Below are 26,875 nucleotides of genomic sequence, written 5' to 3' on the forward strand. Positions count from 1 at the left end.
GGATTTACTACAGGGACACAGCTACATCAATGTTTATAGCAGGACAATTCACAATAGCTAGACTGTGGAACCAACCTAGATGCCCTTTAGTAGATGAATTAATTAAAAAATGTGGTATATATACATAGTAGAATATTACTCAGCAGTAAAAGAGAATAAAATCATGGCAATTGCAGGTAAGTGGATGGAGTTGGAGAAGATAATGCTAAATGAAGTTAGCCAATCCCAAAAAAACAAATGCCGGTAGGGAGGGGAGGCATGGGCGTAATAGACGAACTCTAGATAGAGCAGAGGGGGTGGGGGGGGAATGTATTCCACTGTCATTTATTTTTTAAAAATCAATAAAAAATAAATGGGGAATTAGTATTTGATGCATATAGAGTTCAGTTTTGTAAGATGAAAAAACTTAATGCTGGCGATGGTTGTATGACAATATGAACTACACAAAATGGATAAGATGGCAGATTTTACATTGTATTTTATTACAGTTAAAAATTTTTATTATAAAAATGTTGAGATTAACATTGAAATAATTGCAAAAAATTAGAAACAATTGTCTATAAACAATAAAATTTAATATATTAACACAATGGAATCCCAAATTTAGCAAAGATGGGATGTTATAATTACATGAATAAGTCTTAGAAACATGATTTTGAACTGAAGACGAGAATATGTAACAGCATTATTCCACTTAAAGTTTAAGAAGAGGCAAAACTGAATATGCTTTATGGGGATATGGATGTAGGTGGTAAAAACTAGAGAAAGGGGCTGGAATTGTGGCTCAGCAGTAGTGTGCTTGCTTAGCACCGGCGGGGCCTGGGTTCGATCCTCAGCACCACATAAAAATAAAGGCATTGTGTTGTGTCCATCTATACCTAAAAAATAAATATTTTTAAAAAATTAGAGAAAAACAGGGAATGATTAACATCAAATTAGGATAGTTTTTACTTTTAGGGAATGTAGGGGGCCATGGGGTGGAGCCCATAGAAGCCTTCAAAGGCACTTTACCTTATTTCTTACCTTAGGTTGGTGTTCAAAGATTAAGTGGGGTTTTGTTTTAGTCTTTAAACTGCACATTTATGTTTTATACTCTATTGTATATAGGTTACATTTCATAATAAGGAAAATAACTAGTTTTAAAATGTCTTTTTCAGTCTTTTTGCAGCGATTTTTGTTATAAAGCATCCAAGTTTTTTGAAGCACAAATTCCCAAAACTCCAGTATGGGTTAGAGAAGAAGAGAGGTAATTTAAATCATTATATATGCACATTTGTTCATGTATGTACTAATTTCTGCTCTTTGAGATAAGCTGAAAGTAGATCTGGTTTTCTCTAGAGTGTTAAGATTTTACATGCTTTAATTGTGATGAAATGGTTATATTTTGAGCATAGTTATTAAGGATTTTATACTTAAAATCAGAAAATTTACACATGCAGATGTTATTTACTTGTTTTGTTTGCTATTTTAGCTTTAATCACAAAACTAGAACTTCAACTGGCTTCCTGCCGTGCCAGAAATGTCTATGAATCTTGTTACTATAATAATCCTGAATTAAGAATATTAAATTTTTTCAGAAGATACTAGGTTTTGTTGTTAGGAAACTATGTACTAAGGTTCAAATTTTTTTGAAAACTCATTTAATCTTTGTCAAAATTAGTATATTGTATCATAAATTTAAAGAAAGTTTATTAAAGTCATTTTTGCAAGGAAGTTTATGGTCAATGCAAGAGTCTTACCACTTGATAAATACTTAGACACTTGCAATATTTTGCTAGGTAATGAATATTGAGAGTGAAATGCCATGATAATGTAACAGAGGTAACAAAAATATCATAATAATTAAATTATGTTATCTAGAAAGTCCAAACAAAGGCTCAAAGAGATAAATAATATTCCAAATAATTTATATTTGGAAAAGAATGTTGCAACAGTCAAAGAGAGTATAATTTGTGATAAGACAGTAAAGATCTATGCTAATAAATACATTAAATATAATGAGATGCAGTTAATTAAAAGAGTTTTGTCCCTCCTCCCAAAGAGAAAATCCTTAATGTCTCATCCTTAAAGTCTCATCTGATGAAGCTGACATGACACCACTCTAAATTCAACCAGCATCATTTATAGTTACAACTGTATCTTTAGTGACAGACACCTTTGCCTTCCAATCCAATACTCTGTGACTTAGAATATGTAAAACATAACACTTTTTGACCTTAACTGAATTGTATATAATGAAGACTGAATTATTCATCATTTCATCACCAATCTTCAGCTTTGTTTAGAGGATAAAACATTGTGGTATTGTCCAGGGTAACTAGAAAAGCACTTTGTTTTTCATTACTTTTTCCCATTTTAATTATGTCTTTCACTAAAGAAGCTTATTACCACCTCAGCCCTACAATGGCACATATTCCATTCCCCACTAAGATCTGTTTCTTAAATTATCCTTTCTTTTCAAACAGTCCTTTTCTTCTTATTAAATTTAACCCTCTGTGTTATCCTTATGTTTGCTTCAAAGCCATTTACCAAACCACCATGTCTATTTTTTTCAAACATAGTTATTGGTACTTGTGTAAGCTAATTTAAAAGGTTTTCTTCTAACCTTTTCTTAAAATCTTACCATTCTATGTTCAAAGGTCTATTTTTTCACTTTATATTTGTGATTCTAGAAATCCTAACTTGTTCTCCTTTCCCCACATCACTAAAAAAGAAAGATGAAAATGGTCTTTTATTTTCCCTAACATAAAGTAATCAAATTACATTAAAAATGTGCAGTATGAGCCTTGTACCTGGCAGGCCACGCAGACAAAGATAAACCCAACTTGAGAATTTTAACAGTAATTGAGAGGACAGAACAAACACACGATTGAAACACGTTTTTACTAACTTTAATGGGAACATGTAATCTAAATTAGCAAGGTTAGGACATTGCTTAATGAGAAACTGTAAATTGGGAAAAACCTCATCAGAGTGGCTTGGAATATTGAACATTGGCTCACTTGAACTAAGGAATATACACGTCATTGTTTTTCCTGTTTTTTTTTTTTTTTTTTTTTATTGTTGGTCGTTCAAAACATTACATAGTTCCTCATACATCATATTTCACAGTTTGATTCAAATGAGTTATGAACTCCCAATTTTATCCCGTATACAGATTGCTGTATCACATCAGTTACCCTTCCATTGATTGACATATTGCCTTTCTAGTGTCTGATGTATTCTGCTGTCTGTATTATTCTCTACTATCCCCCCTCCCCTCCCCTCCCCTCCCCTTTTCTCTCTCTACCCCTTCTACTGTAAATCACTTCTTCCATTTGAATTATCTTGTCTTACCCCTCCTTTCCTCTTATATGTCATTTTGTATAACCCTGAGGATCGCCTTCCATTTCCATGCGATTCCCCTTCTCGTTTCCTTTCCCTCCCACCTCTCAACCCTGTTAATGAAAATCTTCGTCTTAAGCTCTTCGTCCCTACCCTGTCCTTGTTTCCTCCCCTTATATCAGAGGAGTCATTTGGTATTTGTTTTTTAAAGATTGACTAGCTTCACTTAGCATAATCTGCTCTAATGCCATCCATTTCCCTCCAAATTCTATGATTTTGTCATTTTTTAATGCAGAGTAATACTCCATTGTGTATAAATGCCACATTTTTTTAATCCATTCATCTATTGAAGGGCATCTAGGCTGATTCCACAATCTTGCTATCGTGAATTGTGCTGCTATGAACATCGATGTAGCAGTGTCCCTGTAGCATGCTCTTATTAGGTCTTTAGGGAATAGACCGAGAAGGGGAATAGCTGGGTCAAATGGTGGTTCCATTCCCAGCATTCCAAGAAATCTCCATACTGCTTTCCAAATTGGCTGCACCAATTTGCAGTCCCACCAGCAATGAACAAGAGTGCCCTTTTCCCCACATCCTCTCCAGCACTTATTGTTGTTTGACTTCCTAATGGCTGCCAATCTTACTGGAGTGAGATGGTATCTTAGGGTAGTTTTGATTTGCATTTCTCTGACTGCTAGCGATGGTGAGCATTTTTTCATGTACTTATTGATTGATTGTATGTCCTCTTCTGAGAAGTGTCTGTTCAGGTCCTTTGCCCATTTATTGATTGGGTTACTTGTTGTCTTATTGTCTAATTTTTTGAGTTCTTTATATATTCTGGTTATTAGGGCTCTATCTGAAGTGTGTGGAGTAAAGATTTGTTCCCAGGATGTAGGCTCCCTGTTTATCTCTCTTATTGTTTCTTTTGCTGAGAAAAAACTTTTTAGTTTGAGTAAGTCCCATTTGTTGATTCTAGTTGTTAACTCTTGCGCTATGGGTGTCCTATTGAGGAATTTGGAGCCTGCTCCCACAGTATGTAGATCATAACCAACTTTTTCTTCTATCAGATGCCGTGTCTCTGATTTAATATCAAGCTCCTTGATCCATTTTGAGTTAACTTTTGTGCAAGGCGAGAGATAGGGGTTCAGATTCATTTTGATGCAAATGGATTTCCAGTTTTCCCAGCACCATTTGTTGAAGATGCTATCCTTCCTCCATTGCATGCTTTTAGCCCCTTTATCAAATATAAGATAGTTGTAGTTTTGTGGATTGGTTACTGTGTCCTCTATTCTGTACCATTGGTCCACCCGCCTGTTTTGGTACCAGTACCATGCTGTTTTCGTTACTATTGCTCTGTAGTATAGTTTGAAGTCTGGTATCGCTATACCGCCTGATTCACACTTCCTGCTTAGTATTGTTTTTGCTATTCTGGGTCTTTTATTATTCCATATGAATTTCATGATTCTTTTATCTATTTCTACAAGAAATGCAGCTGGGATTTTGATTGGCATTGCATTGAACTTATAGAGAACTTTTGGTAATATCGCCATTTTGATGATGTTGGATCTGCCTATCCATGAGCAGGGTATATTTTTCCATCTTCTAAGGTCTTCTTCTATGTCTTTCTTTAGGGTTCTGTAATTTTCATTGTATAAATCTTTCACCTCTTTTGTTAGGTTGATTCCCAAGTATTTTATTTTTTTGGGGGATATTGTGAATGGAGTAGTTGTCCTCATTTCCGTTTCAGAGGATTTGTCGCTGATATACAGGAATGCCTTTGATTTATGCGTGTTGATCTTATATCCTGCCACTTTGCTGAATTCATTTATTAGCTCTAATAGCTTCTCTGTAGACCCTTTTGGGTCTGCTAGGTATAGAATCATATCATCTGCAAATAGTGATAATTTAAGTTCTTCTTTTCCAATTTTTATCCCTTTAATTTCTTTCGTCTGCCTAATTGCTCTGGCCAGTGTTTCGAGGACTATGTTGAACAGAAGTGGTGAGAGAGGGCATCCCTGTCTTGTACCAGATCTTAGAGGGAATGCCTTCAATTTTTCTCCATTCAGAATGATGCTGGCCTGTGGCTTATCATAGATTGCTTTTACAATGTTGAGGTATGATCCAGTTATCCCTAATTTTTCTAGAGTTTTGAACATAAAGGGATGCTGTACTTTGTCGAATGCTTTTTCTGCGTCTATCGAGACTATCATATGGTTCTTATTTTTTAGTCTATTGATGTGGTGGATAACATTTATTGATTTCCGTATATTGAACCAGCCTTGCATCCCATGGATGAATCCTACTTGATCATGGTGTATAATTTTTTTGATATGTATTTGAATCCGGTTCGCCAGAATTTTATTGAGGATTTTTGCGTCAAGGTTCATTAGAGATATTGGTCTGTAGTTTTCTTTCTTTGAAGTGTCTTTGTCTGGTTTCGGAATCAGGGTGATGTTGGCCTCGTAGAATGAATTTGGAAGTTCTCCCTCTTTTTCTATTTCCTGAAATAGCTTGAAAAGTATTGGTGTTAGTTCCTCTTTAAAGGTTTTGTAAAACTCTGCTGTATACCCATCCGGTCCTGGGCTTTTCTTAGTTGGTAGTCTTTTGATGGTTTCTTCTATTTCTTCTATTGTTATTGGTCTGTTTAGGTTGTCTATATCCTCCTGGTTCAATCTGGGCAGATCGTAAGACTTAAGGAATTTATCTATGCCTTCACTATCTTCTATTTTATTGGAGTATAAGGCTTCAAAATAGTCTCTGATTATCTTCTGTATTTCTGAAGTGTCTGTTGTGATATTGCCTTTTTCATCCCGTATGCTAGTAATCTGGGTTCTCTCTCTTCTTCTCTTCGTTAGCATGGCTAAGGGTCTGTCAATTTTATTTATTTTTTCATAGAACCAGCTTTTAGTTTTGTCAATTTTTTCAATTGTTTCTTTTGTTTCAATTTCATTAATTTCAGCTCTGATTTTGATTATTTCTTGCCTTCTACTTCTTTTGCTGTTGTTTTGCTCCTCTTTTTCTAGGATTTTGAGATGAAGTATGAGATCATTTATTTGTTGGTTTTTTCTTTTTTTGAGGAATGAACTCCAAGCAATGAATTTTCCTCTTAGGACTGCTTTCAATGTGTCCCATAGATTCCGATATGTTGTGTCCGTGTTTTCATTTAACTCTAGGAATTTTTTAATTTCCTCCTTGATGTCTTCAATAACCCATATGTCATTCAGCAACCTGTTGTTCATTCTCCAAGTGATGCTTGATTTTTCCTTTCTTCTTTTATCATTGATTTTCAGTTTCATTCCATTATGATCAGATAAGATGCATGGTATTATCTCTACCCCTTTATATTGTCTAAGAGTTGCCCTGTGACATAATATATGGTCTATTTTTGAGAAGGTTCCATGTGCTGCTGAAAAAAAAGTGTAACTACTTGATGTTGGGTGGTAAAGTCTATATATGTCAATTAAGTCTAGGTTATTAATTGTGTTGTTGAGTTCTATAGTTTCCTTGTTTAACTTTTGTTTGGAAGATCTGTCCAGTGGTGAGAGAGGTGTGTTGAAGTCTCCCATGATGATTGTATGGTGGTCTATCAGACTCTTGAACTTGAGAAGAGTTTGCTTGATGAACACCGCTGCACCATTATTTGGGGCATATATATTTATGATTGTTATGTCTTGTTGGTTTATGGTTCCCTTGAGCAGTATGAAGTGTCCTTCTTTATCCCTTTTGATTAGCTTTGGCTTGAAATCTATTTTATTAGATATGAGTATGGACACGCCTGCTTGTTTCCGCTGTCCATATGAGTGGTATGATTTTTCCCAACCTTTCACCTTCAGTCTATGGATATCTTTTTCTATCAGATGCGTCTCCTGTAGACAGCATATTGTTGGGTCTTGTTTTGTGATCCATTCTACTAGCCTGTGTCTCTTAATTGGTGAGTTTAAGCCATTGACATTTAGGGTTATTATTGAGATATGGTTTGTACTTCTATCCATATTTGTTTGTTGATGTTACTAAACCTGATTTGTTATCCTCTTTGACTACTTTCCCCCCTTTACTGTCCTACCTCCCATTGTTGGTTTTCAATGTTATTTTCCATTTCCTCTTCCTGCAATGTTTTGCCAAGGATTTTTTGAAGAGATGGTTTTCTAGCTGCGAATTCTTTTAACTTTTGTTTATCATGGAAGGTTTTAATTTCATCTTCTAACCTGAAGCTTAATTTTGCCGGATACACGATTCTTGGTTGGAACCCATTTTCTTTCAGTGTTTGAAATATGTTATTCCAGGATCTTCTAGCTTTCAGAGTCTGTGTTGAGAGATCAGCTGTTATCCTGATTGGTTTACCCCTAAATGTAATCTGCTTCCTTTCCCTTGTAGCTTTTAAAATTCTTTCCTTATTCTGTATGTTGGACATCTTCACTATAATGTGTCTAGGTGTGGATCTCTTATGGTTTTGTACATTCGGCGTCCTGTAGACTTCTAGGATTTGGGATTCTGTCTCATTCTTCAAGTCTGGGAAGTTTTCTCGTATTATTTCATTGAATAGGCTGTGTATTCCTCTGGTGTGGAGCTCTGTGCCTTCCTGTATCCCCATGACTCTTAAATTTGGTCTTTTGATATTGTCCCATATTTCTTGGATGTTCTGTTCATGGTTTCTTAGCAGACTTGCTGAGCTGTCTATGTTCTTTTCCAGTTGAAATACTTTGTCTTCATTGTCTGATGTTCTCTCTTCTAAGTGATCTACTCTGCTGGTAGTATTCTCAATTGAGTTTTTAAGTTGGTTTATTTTTTCCTGCATTTCTAGTATTTCTATTTGTTTGTTTTTTATTTCCTCTATCTCCCTGTGAAATTGATCTTTTACTTCCTGGATTTGTTTGTCAATGTGATCTTTCATTATCTGATTTTGCTGTCTCATGTCTTCCTTGAGACTCCAGATCATCTGAAGCATGTATATCCTGATCTCTCTATCTGACATTCCATCTGTTGCACCTATTACCTCTTCTAAAGTTGAGTTGACCTGCATTGCCTGTGGTCCTTTCTTTCCTTGTCTTTTCATACTGCTGGCGTTTCTTTCTGCTTGGTGAAACTGTTGTGTTTTGAAATTTTCCCTCTATTTATTTATATTGCTCTTGTATAGTTGAATAATCACCCTTGCAGGGCATGTAGTGGCTGTGATCCTCCTCCAATTGGTGTGATCCGTCTACCACGCTGGCAGGCCCTAGGTCTGCTCTGCTGGTCGGTCAAAGGTCCGCCTACCCAGCAGGCACGAGGGGCACCTCTATCACTCCGCAGGTTGCTGGGCCTAACCTCCCGATGGGTCGAAGGTTCGCCTAGCTTGCAGGGGGCTGCTCCCGGAGCGAGAGCTAGGCCTCCCGGGGGAGCCCGGATGGTGGAGGCCGACTGCCGGTTCAGGCGGGGCGGGCCAAGCCGCACTGGGTGCCGGCGGCTTGCAAACGCGGCTGGTATCAGCAGCACTTAACTCCTGCACTCGCTGCGGGGGCACCTTTATCGCCGAGTAGCTGCGGTCGCGTGGTTGGGAACCGGGCGGGTGGGGCCGCTTCTCCCAGGGCGAGAGCTGGGCCTCCCGGGGGAGCCCGGATGGCGGAGGACTGCCGGTTCAGGCGGGGCGGGCCAAGCCGCTCCGGGATCCCGCGGGTTGCAAAGGTGGCTGGCGTCTGCAGGACTTAACTTCTGCACCCGCTGCCGGTTCGGGCGGGGCGGGCCAAGCCGCTCAGGGTTCCCGCGAGTTGCAAAGGTGGCTGGCGTCTGCAGGACTTAACTTCTGCACCCGCCACGTGGGCACCTTTATTGTCGAGTAGCTGTGGCTGCCTGGTTAGGAACCGGGCGGGTGGGGCCGCTTTTCCCAGGGCGAGAGCTAGGCCTCCCGGGGGAGCCTGTATGGCGGAGGACTGGTGGTTCCGGCGGGGCGGGCCAAGCCGCTCAGGGATCCCGCGGGTTGCAAAGGTGGCTGGCGTCTGCAGGATTTAACTTCTGCACCCGCCACGTGGGCACCTTTATTGCCGAGTAGCTGTGGCTGCCTGGTTAGGAACCGGGTGGGTGGGGCCGCTTTTCCCAGGGCGAGAGCTAGGCCTCCCGGGGGAGCCCGTATGGTGGAGGACTGCCGGTTCGGGCGGGGCGGGCCAAGCCGCCCAGGGATCCCGCGGGTTGCAAAGGTGGTTGGAGTCTGCAGGACTTAACTTCTGCACCCGCCGCCGGTTCGGGCGGGGCGGGCTAAGCCGCTCAGGGTTCCCGCGGGTTGGAAAGGCGGCTGGCGTCTGCAGGACTTAACTTCTGCACCCGCCACGTGGGCACCTTTATTGCCTAGTAGCTGTGGCTGCCTGGTTAGGAACCGGGCGGGTGGGGCCGCTTTTCCCAGGGCGAGAGCTAGGCCTCCCGGGGGAGCCTGTATGGCGGAGGACTGGTGGTTCCGGCGGGGCGGGCCAAGCCGCTCAGGGATCCCGCGGGTTGCAAAGGTGGCTGGCGTCTGCAGGACTTAACTTCTGCACCCGCCACGAGGGCACCTTTATCTCCAAGTAGCTGAGGCCACCTGGTTAGAAACCGGGCGGGTGGGGCCGCTTCTCCCAGGGCGAGAGCTAGGCCTCCCGGGGGAGCCTGTATGGCGGAGGACTGCCGGTTCGGGCGGGGCGGGCCAAGCAGCTCAGGGATCCCGCGGGTTGCAAAGGCGGCTGGCGTCTGCAGGACTTAACTTCTGCACCCACCACGTGGGCACCTTTATTGCCGAGTAGCTGTGGCTGCCTGGTTAGGAACCGGGCGGGTGGGGCCGCTTTTCCCAGGGCGAGAGCTAGGCCTCCCGGGGGAGCCCGTATGGCGGAGGACTGCCAGTTCGGGCGGGGCGGGCCAAGCCACTCAGGGTTCCCGGGGGTTGCAAAGGTGGCTGGCGTCTGCAGGACTTAACTTCTGCACCCGCCACGTGGGCACCTTTATCGCCGAGTAGCTGTGGCCGCCTGGTTAGGAAGCGGGCGGGTGGGGCCGCTTCTCCCAGGGCGAGAGCTAGGCCTCCAGGGGGAGCCGCCTGCCGGAGCGGCTGATGGTTGGGGGACTAGACCTCTGTGCCCGCGTGGTCTTCCAAGATCCACTTCTCTGGGGCAACCTGTCACTTCGAGTAAACCTACCAGTTCACGGCAGCTCTCCTCTTAAGGAAGTTATGCTAGAAGTTCCTCCGTAGCTAGGCTGCAGCTGTTTCGATGAGTCTTTCATATCCCGTTAAAGTGGAGACGTTGGAGTCGCTGCTTCCTCGCCGACCGCCATGTTGGATCTCGTTTTTCCTGTTTTAATTTCTTTCAATTTAATTTTTATCCATGGTTTCACTTTCTGTTGTTTCAGTTACCTATGGTCTATTGAAGTCTGAAAATATTACATGGAAAATTCCAGAAATAAACAATTCATAAGTTTTAAAATACACACTATTCTGATTAGCATGATAAAAATCTCACACCAGTTTGTTCCTTTCTGCCCAGAACATGAAGCATCCCTTTTCCAGACTGTTCATACATACACACTTCTTACTGGTCTCTTAGTCACTTCGTAGCTATACAGGAAAAAACACAGTATATATAAGATTTGATGCTATTCATGGTTTCATGCATCTGGGAGTGGGGCACTTGAATAAATTCTTCACAGTTAGTGGGGACTACTTATGTATTGGGAGAAAACATAATATTAGGCAAGTAGTAAGAAGCAATATATCCTCAGTCAAGTACAGTCAAGCTCTCAGGAGCCATCTAATGTTTTTGAGCAAAACTTAAACTTGGGTTAGCATACAAGATAAGAACCATATTTAAAGATCCTAAAGGATCCTTAGATTTAATCCAACCTTCCATTAAACAAGCTCAGAAAGATTAAGTATACTTACGAGTGACAGATTCTGAATGAGGCCAAGAATATTTATTATATTCCACTTGATTAGAAGAATTGAAATCTTATACATTTTTCCCACTGTTTATAGTATAACTATAGCCCTTAATTACATATAGCACTTACCAGTTTTATAACCATACCAGTATTTTTCTATCTGGATGAATTAACATTACCTTAATTTGTGAAGAATTCTGGGAAAGAATTCTGCCAGTGTTATTTAGTGAATCCATTTGAATCCACTAGAGGTCACTGTTTTTTCAGAGACTGTTTTCTTTTTCTTAAATGTGTGCCAAGTATCAGAGTTCTAGAATTTGTTATTTTTAAAAGCTTGTATAGCTATTACACACATAAGTTTTACAGAAAAGATATAATTTAAAGTCTTTTCACATATGGTATGGGGTACAGTGTTCAGAATAAATTTTTTAAAGAGAAAAAGTGATCTCTTTTAAATGGTAGCACTTACTATTTAATGCAAATATTTTATTGACTTACAGTGAGTCATAATAATTATAAGAACTGCATTATAGTAGTAATTTTAATAATCAATTTTAAAATTTTAAATCCATTCAAAGAATTAGATATCTTATTGTAATGAATTGGAAACTTTTAGATCACTATAATAAATGCATTTTTATCATGGCCTAATATATGCATATAGGTGAAAAAAAGATTTATGCAATACCTCTGTTATTTTCTACTTTTTTACTTTTGTAAAATGCTGGTAGCAGCTTATTTAATTGATTGGTCCTGATATATAGCTTTAAGAACCCTGTTGTATAATATCTAGCTTATATTTTTAGTTGTTTAATATAGGAAAGGAACTTATCACTAGACCTCAGTTTCCTCATTTGTAAATGTAGAAAGTTGCATTTAGCTTCTTAGTTCCTTTTAATTCTAATGCTTTACAGTTTTAAGTCAGTTATGTCTTTTTTTTTTTTTCAGTGTGTCTATAGTTACTGCTGCTATAATTAGTGGTTTCTAGGTAAGGAAATGTCTTATTTGTAAAAGTGAAGAAAATTAAAATTATCAGGATAAGAGAAACTTTATTACTATCTTGTAACAAAGTCTGTCTGACTTAAAAATTTAATGTCAAAGTTACCGGCTTTAGTAATATGTACTCTTTAGTTTATAAAAACAGAGTGATAAGGGATTGGATCAAAGTTTTTAAATTATAGAGGGGAAAAAGATATTTTTGAGTATGTCCTGAACAATTTGAAGTTGTCCTCTTTAGGGACTCCCGAGTTTTACATTTGGAAATCAAATCAATTTGATTTTTCTTACATTATAGTGAATGTTAATTTAAGTTAATATATCTTACAATATTTAAAAGCTAGTAGTATCCCTTAAAATTTATAAGGTATTACTTTATACCACAGTAAATTCACTATCTGAAGGATAGAGATGTATAAATGATTTAAGAATGGTTTAGACAAATTCATAAACTTTAGCACCACACTTTTCATCAAGACTTTGAAGTCAAAAGGAGCCTTGGAGTCTTTTTAATTCTTAGTTTTAAGGTATGAAAACATACATGGAGTATACCTCTTAAGTCACAGAGAACAACACCGTCTCACAAAATGTCTCCTGATTCCCCGAAAGGGAAAAAACATTGACCTAGAATGGTTTGGGTCATAATGCAGTATAATGAGACCCACATTGTGAGTTCGAAATTTTTTACCCACTTGGTGACCAGAAACAGACCACATATAGTTTTGATGATCTGAGAGAGTATGCTCATTTAGACAGGCATATGCTTGCATTTATAAATCCTCTTAGGTTAAACATAGACTCTAACAAGTCTTTGAAGGAGGGAATTATGATGTAAAATCTACAATCTAAGAAGAAATGACAAATTTTGAAAAGCAAATTATAATTTTAAAGATCTAATTGGGGTGAATAGTTAATGCTGACAGAGCTAAAGGCGCCATCATGTGGCCCAGAGTAGGGGATTTTCACACACCATTTCTTGGCAATAAACAGTATAATCTCAGAGGTGCGGAAGCCAAAAACCTCTGCAGAACAACTTTTATAACCTCTTCCTGAACAGCCACCTCTTTTGCTCAGTTTGCAGAATAAAAGCTTTGTGAACAGATTTTAATGTGTCTAAAATACAACTGAAAAGTTCCCACCACCTCAGGGGAGAATTATAGCTTGTTTCTTCTCTTCGTTTCTATATATATATATATAATATATTTTGAATTTTATATACACATACACACAAGTACATATATACACAAAGCATAAATCATTTTAGGTTTACTTTGCTAAAGTTTAATCATCTAAATTATACCTTAATGAAAATATTTATGAAGATCATTTTGAATGTATTCTTTAACTAAGATGGTTACTTATTTTGTTTTTCAAATTAGCTTTCAGAACTGACTCTAGGATAGAATAAACTGTAAAGAAGGGAATAGAAGATACTTAGCATAAAGAGAAATAGCAATTTTAGTAAACAAAAAGAATTTGAATGTTACCCAAGAAAGAATAAAAAAATGAAGCAGTGTAACTTCTTATTTCATTCTTTTTAAAATAGCACTTTTTTAGCAAAAACAAACTAAAGTTTTATATTGAACCTTTCATCTTATACCTGAATAAATTCAAATTTACTTTATTTTAATGCCAGGTATCATTCTTCATTTTATAATTAGGAATGAGAGAATATGTCACACATAAAGCAGTTTATATCTAGAGACAAGGTTGATTGTAGTTCTCTTTACCTGAGGTCAGAAAATTTAAAGGTCAGTATAATGAGTTCCTGTGAGAGGGATAAAAAACAAAGGTTGTATCCTGAAATGTTTGGGTGGTCTTTTTTCTGATATTAGCAGCATCTCACATGCAGTGAAAAGAACTTGGGTTGATATCAGGCCTAAGTTTGAATTTAGACATATTACTATTAGCTCTGTGATTTTTTTTTATTATTTGTTTTTTAGTTGTAAGTGGACATACAATATCTTTATTTCATTTTTATGTGGTGCTGAGGATTGAACTCAGTGCTTAATGCAATCTAGGCGAGCGCTCTGCCACTGAGCCACAACCCCAGCCCAAGCTCTGTGATCTTAAGGAAGTCAGTTAACCTCTCAAATCTTCTTTTTCCTCATCTGTAAAAGTTGTAAGTAGTGTAACAATTATATAAAATAACGTTTGAGCCACCTAGGAGACAGTTTGGAAACATGAAAAAGTGCTGGAGATAGATGGTGGTAATAGTTGTAAACCATGTAAATACACTGAATTGTACACCTAAAATATACTAAACTGCTGGACATATACCTGTAATCCTAGTGGTTGGGAGGCTGAGGGAGGAGGATCACGGGTTCAAAGCCAACCTCAGCAACCGCGAGGTGCTAAGCAACTCAGTAAGACCCTGTCTATAAATAAAATACAAAATAGGGCGGGGTATGTGGTTGAGTGCCCCCGAGTTCAATCCCAAGTTCTCCCGCACTAAAAAATATGTATATACACACACACGCGTATACATATGTACACACACATATATATACACACACACACAAATACATACTAAATGGTAAATTTAACATATGTATATTTTTACTAAAGTTATGTGTGCATGCATGCTGCAGATTGAACCCAGGGTCTGGTACATGCTCTACCACTGGGTTATACTCTTGGCCTGTTTACCACAATTAAAAAGGACAAACAAACAAACAAAAAAAAAAAACACCTAGCATATAATAGGCATTAACTATATAACTCTGTGTTAAAATTTTTCTTGCCTTTTAAGACTGAATTTTAGTTCTGAAAAAATATCAAGTGGAAGATTGAGAGAGAGAATTGCTTGAGTCTAGGATTTCAAAGCCATCCTGATCAACATAGTAAGATCCTGTTTTCCCCCTCCCCCCCAAAAAAAGTTATTTCGCTGGGAATTTCTTATAAAATTATTTTAAATTGTATTCCTGACTTACAGCAATGTTTACATGCTGATTACTTCTTGATTCAGCCACACTTGGACTTCATTCTTATTTGAAACTGTTCTGCCTTAATGATCTTGAAGTAAGAGCTTTCCGTCTCTGACCACAGCCTTTATCTCCTCTATAGCTATCAGTCTGCTTTGTAACCTCAATTTGACCTCCTGTCTCCCCTGGCTCTATTCTTCTAGGTTAGCAAGCCCTTTTTATTTTTGTTTTCTTAAGCTCTACAATTAACAAATATAGCGTTGTTCTCTCAGACATTCCCAGGTTCTCCTTTCTCCTGCTATGTCCACTTCCCAAGCTGTAGCCATTCTTTTTTTCAGTACTTAGGTTGCTAAATGTTATTGGGGAAAGTTATCAACTAAGACCTGTAACACTTCAGATAAGTTACTTCATTTAACGATATCCTCACAGCATCACTAGGGAAATATAATTAAATTACACATTTTGTGGATGGCAGAACTGAGACTCACAGAAGTATAGTGATTCACTCAAGTACTCATGGCTGATACGATGTAGATTTGGGATTTAAACCTTTATCTTCCCAGCACCAAAGCCTGCTTTCCTTTGACCCTATTCACAACTGTGTGCTCAAATTTTTTTCCCCTTCATTTCTTATTGATTATCTGGTGCATTCAAATCTTTCCTGCTTTCCATAAACCTAATTTGACGCACTACTTTACCGAAACAATTGAGGGCATCCAACAGAATCTCTTTCAACTTTATTGTCTTCATATGCACTCTCATTTCTCTATGTCCTCATTGCTAATAGTACCCTCCTCTTTGTTACTGATTCATTTCTTTCTCCAAGACTTCACTTTATGATTTGTTCCCATTTTTCCTCCTTTAAGATCTCCTTTCATACTGATTCCACCCCACCCCTCACTTTAAAAAAAGAAACTGAAAAATATCCAATCCTATTATCAGTTGGTGATCTTAGCAAGAACCATTTCAAGGGAGTAATGAGAACAGACTTAAGGAGGCAAACGGTTGATTACTAGACAAGAGAAATGGAATTGAAAATGATGAGTGTAAACTTCTATAAAGAAAGCTTATAATGAATAAGCTACTGGCATAGAACAATGTAATAGTATCACGTTATATACATACATAAATGTACCAAAGTAAATAGCTCCTTTATAGAAAAAAAAAAAGGCTAGTGGATTGTATGACTAAAAAACAGGGTTGAGTTTTGTTTGTCTTTTAGGAGCTAGGGTAGATATAAGCATAATTACATGTTTTTAAAAAGAAAAAAATGATATATGGATAATACCCTTGAGCGAGAGCTGTAGGATTATCTGTATCTTTTTTTTTTTTTTAAGTTGTCGATGGGCCTTTATTTTATTTACTTATTTATATGCCATGCTGAGAATCAAACCCAGGGCATCACATGTGTTAGGCAAGCACCCTACCGCTGAGCTACAAGTCCAGCCCCTGTATTTATTTTTATAAGCCCAATTTATATGATTCCTCTACAAAACTTTCTGGATTGGCTCAACAGGAAGTTTTTCCTTCATCTCTAATTTCCTATAGTAATTTATATATCTCTCATACTCTTGAATTATATAATCAAAGTGTTATTTTTTTTGATTGTTACAAAGGTTTATTTTAGCAAAAAGTTTAAAATGAAAATACACATGATCCAGTTTTTAACACAGAAAAACAGGCCCTTTAGGGAAGGGACATAGATTGCTCTGAACAGCCATTATTTATACTCCATCCAAAACTTCTTGTAAGTTGATACTATTTCCTTGAATTACCACCATTCCAATATTGTTATCTTACCTACAAGTTGCCATATTCACACATTTATCTATCACAAAACTTAAGGAATCAAATATCCACAGTATTCCTTGGACATGTCTGCCACTGTTTTATTTAAATTATAAATTCTTTTCTATTAATTTTTCAGCTTGAAAGGCTAAACTTTACTTATGGTCAACAGTGTAATTATTATGAGTCCTACTGTCTGAGTTTGATTCCTGGCATCATCATTTAATAGCTGTGTAATTTGGGACAAATGACTTACTCTTTCTTATACTTAGTTTCCTTCTCTCTTACATGAGGACGATAGTACTAGCTGCCTCTTTATTATGAAGATTAATAATTGTAAAGCTCTTAGAACATGTAATTTTCTCCTACTAAATCATAAGATCCTTAGGAATAGGAACCTATTTCTATTAGCATACCCAACATAGTCTATACTTATAGTTCAGAATTTGATTTTGGAAGGAATTTTTTGAATGGTGAATACTCTGTGCTGGGCATGGTAACTTGTGTCTGTAATCGCAGCAGTTTGGGAGACTGAGGCAGGAGGGTCAGAAGTTTGAAGCCAGCCTGGGTAATGTAATGAGTTCCCCATCTCAAAAAATTCTCTATTTGTAAGTTAGCTATGAGGTTTGAGAAACCAGTTGAATATTACTGTATGTTTTCTTTTTTCTTTCCTTTTCCATACCAGGAATTGAACCCAGGGGCAGTTAACCACTGAGTCACATCCCCAGCCCTTTTTAAATTTTTTTTATTTTGAGGCAGGGTCTTGATAAGGATAGCTTTGAACTTGAAATCTTTCTGCCTCAGCCTCCCAATCCCTGGGATTATACGCATGCACCACTGTACCTGGCTTTTACACATATTTTCTTACCTACAGTGGTACTCAGACTCCAGTATAGGACTAAGTGCTTGCTAGATAGCTTGGTGATGCCGAACCTTAATAATTTCAGTGAGAATGGCTATAATAATGTGGGATAAAAAGAGTAAGAGAATGGGGGATAGAAATGGGAAGAAGTAGTCAATAGGCAATAAAGCACTCTGTTTTGAATATTAGCACAATATTTAGGCTCCAAAAACCCTTAATGAAAGTTATAAATGGTCCCAGTAGTAGTCAAGGCTAGTCACCATCCAAGCAGTGTCATTTTTTTTTTTCTTTGAGTTGCCTCAAAGTCTAAGGCATTTCTGTGAGTAGAAAGCAGTTAACAGGGTAAATGGGATATTTGGGGAAAGATCTGCCAATTTTATTGGCTAAGGAGCAAAGGAAAAAGAAAAACTCAATCACTTTCAGGCAACTCAGTACCCATTGGTTTTAATTTTAATTGTAGTCTGAGGAATTCCTGAACTGCAAAAAAAAAAAAAAAAAAAAAAAGTCTCCAGAGCAGGAATGGCTTCATCCCGTATGCCTCCTGATGTATGTAGTGAGAAGAATCCCTTAATTTACAGTACTTCTCACAACTAATGAGAAGATTGACAAAGAGAGCCCATTCTCTGCAATGCCTATTTTGGGGAATGAACAAAAGATGAATGAATTATCTTTGTGATAGTTACATTGTTGGTACTGTGAAGAAAAATATTGCAACTCTGATATTTCTGACTGGCAGCCTCAAAATGTCCTAATTCAAATGAGTTCTGTGCCTGTAATCCCAGCAACTTGGGAGGCTGAGGCAGGAGGATGGCAAGCTCAAAGCCAGCCTCAGCAAAAGTGAGATGCTGGGGCTGGGATTGTGGTTCAGTGGTAGAGCACTTGCCTAGCATGCATGAGGCACTGGGTTCGATTCTCAGCACCACATAAATGTAAAATAAAAGATATTGTGTCCACTTAAACCTAAAAAATAAATTTTGGGCTGGGGATGTGGCTCAAGCGGTAGTGTGCTCGCCTGGTATGGGTGCGGCCCGGGTTGGATCCTCAGCACCACATACAAACAAAGATGTTGTGTCCACTGAAAACTAAAAAATAAATATTAAAAAAAAAAAACTCTCTCTCTCACTCTTGCTCTCTCTTGCTCTCTCTCGCGCGCTCTCTTTTAAAAAAAATTAAAAATAAATACTAAAAAGAAAAAAGTGAGATGCTAAGCACTCAGTGAGACCCTGTCTTAAATAAAATACAAAATAGGGATGGGGATGTGGTTCAGTGGTTGAGTTCAATCCCTGGTTACACCTCTGCCTTCCCCCCAAAAAAAGTTCTGATTCCATCTGTTTATTTAACTTGATTTTCTAATTGAAAATTTTGTAATATCACTATCTTTAATGCACTTCTGTTTTAAGCCTTTCAGTGAGATTTATGCTAAGGTTCTTAGCTTCTCTGTAGTGTGTCCCTAAACCCCTGATGTTTCTTTTTTAACCTGTTTTGCAGTCTTTAGACAGTACTTTGAGGAGATGGAGATGCTGATCAGTGGTAGAAAGCTTGCTTAGCATGCATAAGGCCCTGGCTTTATATCCTAGAAGAAAGCATAGAGTGAACACTCTAACATATAGGCATAGGCAATGACTTTCTTAATAGGACCCCTAAAGCCTAGGAAATAATGCCAAGAATTAATAAATGGAACAGCATCAAATTAAAAAGCTTCTACACAGCAAAAGAAGCAATTAAGTATGTGAAGAGAGAACCTACAGAATGGGAGAAAATCTTTGCTAGCTACTCTTCTGAGAGAGGATTAATATCTAGAATATATAAAGAACTCAAAAAACCTAACACCAAAAAAAAAAAACCAAATAACCCAGTTAATAAATAGGCAAATGAACTAAATAGACACTTCTCAGAACAAATACAAATGGCCGACAAATATATGAAAAAATGTTCAACATCATTAGCAGTTATGAAAATGCAAATCAAAACTATATTGAGATTTTATGTTAGAATGGCAGTCATCAAGAATACAAATGAGGGGCCTTTGGTTGTAGTCCAGTGGTAGAGTGTTTGCCTAGCATGTGTGAGGCACTGGGTTTGATCCTCTGGACCACATAAAAATAAAATTTAAAAAAATTAAAGGTATTTTTAAAAGTGTTTTTTAAAAATAATACAAATAAGAATAAATGCTGGAGAGGATGTGGGAAAGAACACTTTTACACTCTTCATGGGATTGTAAATAAATATGGAAATCAGTATGGAGGCTCTTCAAAAGACTAGGAATGGAACAACATATGACCCATATGACCATTTCTTGGTATTTTATCCTAAAGACTTAAAGCCAGCATATTATATAGTGATACATGCATACCCATGTTTATAGCAGAACAATTCACAATAGCCAAACTGTCCATCAGAGAATGAATAAAGAAAATATGGCATATGTATACAATGGAGTTTTATTCAGCCATAAAGAAATAAAATAAAATTATGTCATTTGCAGGAAATGGATGGAACTCAAAACCATTATGTTAAGCAAAATAAGCCAAACTCAAAAGGTCAAGAGTTGTATGTTTTCTCTCATTTGTAGAAACTAGAGAAGAAAAGGGAAAAGGTGCAGGGTCAGGTCTCCTGAAAATCAAAGGGAGATCAGTGGAAGAGAGGAAAGGGACCAGAATGAGTGAGGATGAAAGAGAAAGAGGAAATTCTGGGGAACAATATTAGCCAAATCATTTTGTGAGCATGTGCAAGTACGTAACAACGAATCCTGGCATTATGTATGACTATGAAGCATCAATAAAAAAATATGGAGGGGGCTGGGGTTGTGGCTCAGTGGTAGAGCTCTCACTTAGCATGTGTGAGGCACTGGGTTCAATCCTCAGCACCACATGAAAATTTGAAAACTTGGGGCTGGGGATGTGGTTCAAGCGGTAACGCGCTCACCTGGCATGCGCGGGGCGCTGGGTTCGATCCTCAGCACCAAATAAAATAAAATAAAAATGTTGTGTCCACCGAAAACTAAAAATAATAAATATTAAGAAATTCTCATTCCCTCCCTCCCTCCCTCCCTCTCCCTCTCTCTCTCTCTCTCTCTCTCTCTCTGAAAAAAATTTAAAAACTGAAAAATATATATTTTTTAAAATACATGGGAAAAGAGGCAGTGTTTTCTGAGTCACTTCATAAGTAATTTTATGGATGTTTCCTTTCCTCATGCATGAATTTGTTTGCTGTGTTGGTTCCTTTATATTTGGCCTATTAAGAGCTTTCTTTCTCCGTTTTTAATAACTGTGATAGCCAAATATGATTTCTCGTGTTGCATAGTCCTTTTTTTCTTTTTCCTGAAAGTTAAATCACTATATACACTACGGATATGTATATAGTTCATATCCATAGTACAATGTAACTGCTTTCTCAGAAATTGAGGCACTGTTCTTAATGACTATAGAAGGGATATATAGGAGAATTATAAACATAGTCTCTGCCCTCAAGGAACTTGTAGCCTAGTTAAGAAATCAGAATTAAACATATGAAAAGCAAAACATAGGTAATAGTTCTGGTAGTAGACCATAAAGGAGTATATGATGTGTTAATTGTACAGACAATGATAACTCTGGAATTAAGAGATTTGCTTTTGTCCAGGTAGTCAAGGAAATTTGAACTTAGTACTGAAAAAAAAAATTTTGGATAAGAGACTAACTCAGATTTCTTGTTGAAGAGTTTCATAGTACTTTGTCCTTTTTTTTTCTTAGAATCTTTAAATGAACTCTTCTTATTGTATTTTTTACCTAGTGCACTTATAATAAACTCTTGAAAATAAACTCTATAATAATGCCTTCAATTTTCTGTTTTTGTCATAGGCATCCCGATTTTCAGCTGCTGAAGGAAGGACAAAGGTATGGTTGAATCAGTATCACTTACATTCTCTATAGTGTTCATGTTAATAGAAACATTAGGAGTGAACCAGGTGATATGAGTGCTTGGACTTCCTGTGCTGATACATTTTAAGTGTCCTATTTTAGCTCACTCAAAGAAATATTTGACATGTTCAGCTTTTTTATTTAGTGATGGTAAGATAATGTGTATGATGTGTTTGATCTCTGATTTATTGTACAGCTGTTCCTACTGAGGAGGTCTAATTGAACCTGTTGAAATATGACACAAACACACCCTCCATCTCAGATACTTGGTTTCTTTGTCAGCTAGATTGTACCAATTACATTTGTTGAAAGAATTTTTTGATCTTATAGGATCAAGACATTAATTATCAGTTATTTAATTATTTGAAAGCACTAATATAACTTCTAGGCTGTGATTTTTTTTTTTTCCCCTTAAACCCTCCTCATAGGATTGCTTGACCAACCATGGACATCTCTCAAAACATATCCTATAACTCTCAGCATAAATGTTCTTAGTTAATAACCACAACCTTAGCTACACAGTGTTGAGCACAAGATACTTATTGATGAATGTCTTTATAACTTCAAATTAATATAGAAAAAAAATTTAATTGCCTTAAAATTCCACAAAAAAGTATGAAATAATATGAAAGTTGATTTTTACTTGTTCTGTTTTTTGAAACTTATACTTTTTTCTTATCTAAGAGATGGTCCCCTTGTTATATAGATTAAATTTTAACTAAACATTACATCTATTTTTTTTTAAAGAGAGAGAAAGAAAGAATTTTTTAATATTTATTTTTCAGTTTTTGGTAGACACAACATCTTTATTTTATTTTATGTGGTGCTGAGGATTGAATCCAGCGCCACTCGAATGCCAGGCGAGCGCATTACCGCTTGAGCCACATCCCCAGCCCTAAACATTACATCTAATATTGAAAAAAATTGCCATTTTTTCCCCTATCCATAATCTTGCTTTTAGCTTTTTTTTCTTTTACACATCTCCAAGGTATGTTTCAAGTTTTTTTTTTTTTTAATAATTATCAACAGACCTTTATTTTATTTATTTATATGCAGTGCTAAGAATTGAACACAGTGCCTCACACATGCTAAGCAAGCACTCTACCACTGAGTTACAACCCCAGGCCCCCAGGTGTGTTTCTTAACCCAAAAACTTCCTCATCTGAATGTGTTAAAAAGTTCTAATAGGTATGTTTGCTTGAGAACAACTGTTTACCTATCCTTGTTTGTCTCAAGTTGAATTAGCAAAACTACTCTTTTGCCTTTACATTTCCCATATTTCTTTATCTTATTCAACTCTACTCTGAAAATTGGAAAGCAGTAATAAGGAAAACCATTATCTTTTATTGTGAGCATTCCATTGTACCTCTTGATTTTCAAATTTTATCTTATATTGAAATTATTGATTTTTCAGATTTATGGTCCGCTATGATTTTCTTTTGTTTATTTATGTAATTTTCTGTATGATAACAACATTGGAAAACATTTACTCATCTTTTTTTTAATCAGAGTTAACCGAGTTCCTGTAATTATATTTTTTGAGAACCCAATAATGAAATTTTCAGAAAAACTTATTTTTTAAAAGTTACTAAAACAGTCACAAAAACATCAAGTAAAAATCAAAATAATTCAGTAGAATGGATTTACTAAATTTTTTTTTTCATTTTCCTGGACTCCTTTAACAACTCAAAATTAAGAGGAACAGCCAAAAGGAAGAAAGGTAGAAGGAGAGCTGTTATCAAATACTTATTGATACAAAGAAATGTGGCTTTCTTCTAAAATAAATATATCAGTGTCTGTAAGGTTATGCCTGAGGAATAAAAATTGCTACCTTGAAAGTTACAAAGTAAAAGTATCATGGGACTTTCCTGTCATAATTATTTTGTTTATCTTTCCTTTTACAGTGGCCATTCAGGAGAGGAAGTACAGTTATGCAGTAAAGCCATTAAAACATCAGATATTGATAATCCTGGTCATTTTGAAGAGCAATATGAATCTAGTTCTTCTAGCACTTGTAGTGATTGTACCAGTGATAATGAGCAAGACTTTGTTTCCTCCATTCTACCAGGAAACAAACCAAATGCAATGTGTACAAGGCCACAATTACACCAAAAAAGCAAAATGAAAAAGCAAGTTGGTGAAAAAGCTAACTCCAAACACAGAGACAAAGAACAGACAGTAGTAGATGTCACTGAGCAGTTAGGCAGTTGCAGATTGGATTGTCAGGAGAAAGCTGCTGATTGTGAATTTCCTTTACAGAAAGTAAATACTCAGATTTCTTCATATGGTCCTTTGCATGAAAGATTAAAAGCTTCAGGAAATTTTGAAAATAAATACATGTCAGAAATAACTTTTGTTGGCATAAGTAAGAAAAGTGCTGAGCATTTTAAGACCAAATTTGCCAAATCAAACCAAATTTCTAAGTCAGCCTCTAGTTCCATGCAGATGTGTCCTGAAGTTGCAAAGACAAACTTACTTAAAATTCTAAAACAGACTTTGATTGAATGGAAGACAGAAGAAACTTTGAAGTTTTTGTATGGCCAGAATTATGCTTCTGTGTGTCTGAAACCCTCTCCAGCCTCTCTGGTTAATGAAGAACTTGATGAAGATGACATAAACTCTCACCCAGATAGCCATTCCCCTGTTTTGGTGGAATCTCAGAATAGCCTAGATGAATCTTTACCTTTCAGGGGCTCAAATGCAGCCATTAAACCACTGCCAAGTTATGAGAACTTGAAAAAAGAAACTGAAACATTAAATCTAAGGATCAGGGAATTTTATAGAGGACGATATGTTTTGAATGAAGAAACCACCAAATCACAAGACTTGGAAGAGGTATGTCTTAATGATAAGTGTCAAAATAATGAGTTTCTCCAGGCTGCTAACATTTGGAAAAGTCATCATAATGAATCTTAGCAGGAAGAAGAATATTAAAGAGTTCTTGTTAAATTTTCAATAAGTATTATTTTGGGGTGTTGTTTTTTTTTTAACCCAGGGCCTTACATATGTTAAACAAGTGTTTTAACCATTGAACTATATCCCCAGCCCACTAAAAGTTTCTTTAGTGCGTCTGTCTTCTGTTTTAAAATGCATTCTCTACTATTGGCATTACAATTTTACAAATAAGTTGGTTTCCTCCTAATAAATTTTCATAAATTGTGTAATATTTCTCTATAATGTAAAATGAGCCTAGAAAGGTGAAACAAAGTTTTCTTTTAAACCTGGTTCTTCAAACTGGGGATTTAGTTCAGTGGAAGGGCATGCCTAGCATGCATGAGGCCCAAAGTTCACAATGATAACAACAAAAAAGCCCATTTCTTTTTTTAAGTAGACCCTCTGAAGAAGCTTTTTTCTTTGTTAGTGTGTGGTGTTGGAGATCTCTCCATGTGGTATTTGTGTTTTATTTACATTGAGACTGTATGCAGTAGCATAAACTTAGTTGTTGAATAATAAAATATTTGGCAAGCACACCATTTAAAATATTATAGATGAAAATAATATAATAAAGGGACTTCTTGGAAAATAATGGATATGGAAAATGGGAAGAGTACATTCAGAAAGACCTAGATTTGAATATCTGCTATGTCATTTACTAGTTTTATAAAAACTTAGTTTTTGAGTCTGTTTGCTCATCTGTAAATAGGACTAATAATAACTTCCCTTGCTCAGTTGTTTTAAAGGGAATGTATGTAAAACATTTATCTCAGTGTGTGACATATAGTTGGTACATAGTAAATAGATATATAGAGAGATTGAATATATCTATCGAGGTTTAGGAAGAACCTTTTAGTATTTCTGTTACCCATTTTTGGTTCATAGGTCTTGTTTAAGAAATTAAGTCATTTGGCATAAAGAGGAGTAGGTAATGTTTTTACCACAAACTTTGTTACTAAAGATTTCTGAGCAAATATAGCTCTAAGTTTAAAAATACTTTTGGAGGGGCTGCGGTTGTGGCTCAGCGGTAGAACGCTCGCCTCGCATGTGCGAGACCCTGGGTTCGATCCTCAGCACCACATACAAAAATAAACAAGTGAAATAAAGGAGTTGTGTCCAGCTACAACTAAAAAATAATATTTTTTAAAAATACTTTTGGATATTTGGAAGAGGGCAGAAATGGGAATATAGTAAAAATTTAGAAATTTCTTTCTGTAAATGTTTCTCCTAGTCTAGCACCATACTTGAAAGCGCATCAACTGTATTATTGGGCAGCATCAAAAACTTTTATTAAACTGAGAGAAGTATTGGTCTTTCTTAAGTTGTATATCACTTGTTTTATCATTTTTGTGCTTGTAAGCCTTAAAAAGAAAAACCTGATACCTGAAAGGTTCGCATTTTCCTCTATTGCATAACATTTTTAAACTTTCATTGACCTATAATGCAAACAGTAATTGTACAGCTTATGGAATATTTATTCACATGTGAACACATGCATGAAGTCACTACACAGACCAAATTCATTATAAGTAAACTAGATACTCCATTTATGTCTGCTCCAAATCTTACCTCTTTATAAAATTAGTAGTTGCTATTATAGCATAGATTAGTTTTGCCAGTTTTTGAACAGTATGTGTATTTCTTGGTATCCCATTTACTTTATAAAATATTATGATTGTGATTCAACTTATGTTGTTGCACATAGCTGTAGATCATTCTTTCATTGCTGTATAGTACTCTGTTATATAAATCCAGTGTTCAGTCCCGCCCCCATCCTTCAGTGGTTGCCAGAAACCAAATATTATATTCACTATGTTTTTTCCTAAACATACATACTTATGAGAATGTCTAATTGGGGGAATGTGGCTCGGTGGTAGAGGTCTTGCCTAGCATGTACAATGCATTGGATTCAATCCCCACCACCACAAAAACAAACAAAAAAGTCTAATTGTCACATGAAGAGATTAACAACAATAACTAACAATAAAATAAAAGAATTATAATAATATAAGAGTTATAATAAAAAGTTATAAACAACATAAACACTATATTATAAAAAGTTATAAAGTTGTAATAAAAGTCATTTGAATGTAGTCTCTCTCAAAGTATCTTGTACCGTACTACCTTTCTTGTAATGTTGAGAGATGATAACAGTGCCCATGTGATGAGATGAAGTGAACTAGTGCTAGACACATTTGACCTTCTGACAATATGTCAAAAGAATCATCTGTTTTGGGTAATCATGGATCATCAAGTCATAATTATGTCAAAGTGTGACT

The 26,875-nt window shown here is 36.7% G+C and overlaps 1 protein-coding gene across 6 annotated transcripts in view; it reads left to right on the top strand.

Moving 5' to 3' along the window:
- Rpap2 (RNA polymerase II associated protein 2) overlaps positions 1 to 26,875 on the top strand; it is a 114,031-nt gene that overhangs the window by 9,606 nt on the left and 77,550 nt on the right. For all 6 annotated transcript variants that reach the window (XR_003302065.2, XM_026403085.2, XM_077803679.1 and 3 more), the window contains 3 exons: positions 1,158 to 1,246; positions 21,603 to 21,638; positions 23,567 to 24,497. Coding sequence is in view for 5 of the 6 variants with exons in the window: in XM_026403085.2 (XP_026258870.2) it covers positions 1,158 to 1,246; positions 21,603 to 21,638; positions 23,567 to 24,497 (1,056 nt within the window). In the remaining variant the exon portion in view is untranslated. The remainder of the gene's footprint in view (positions 1 to 1,157; positions 1,247 to 21,602; positions 21,639 to 23,566; positions 24,498 to 26,875) is intronic.

This window comes from Urocitellus parryii, chromosome 11 (assembly GCF_045843805.1).
Source record: "Urocitellus parryii isolate mUroPar1 chromosome 11, mUroPar1.hap1, whole genome shotgun sequence".
In the NCBI taxonomy this organism is placed as follows: Eukaryota; Metazoa; Chordata; class Mammalia; order Rodentia; family Sciuridae; genus Urocitellus; species Urocitellus parryii.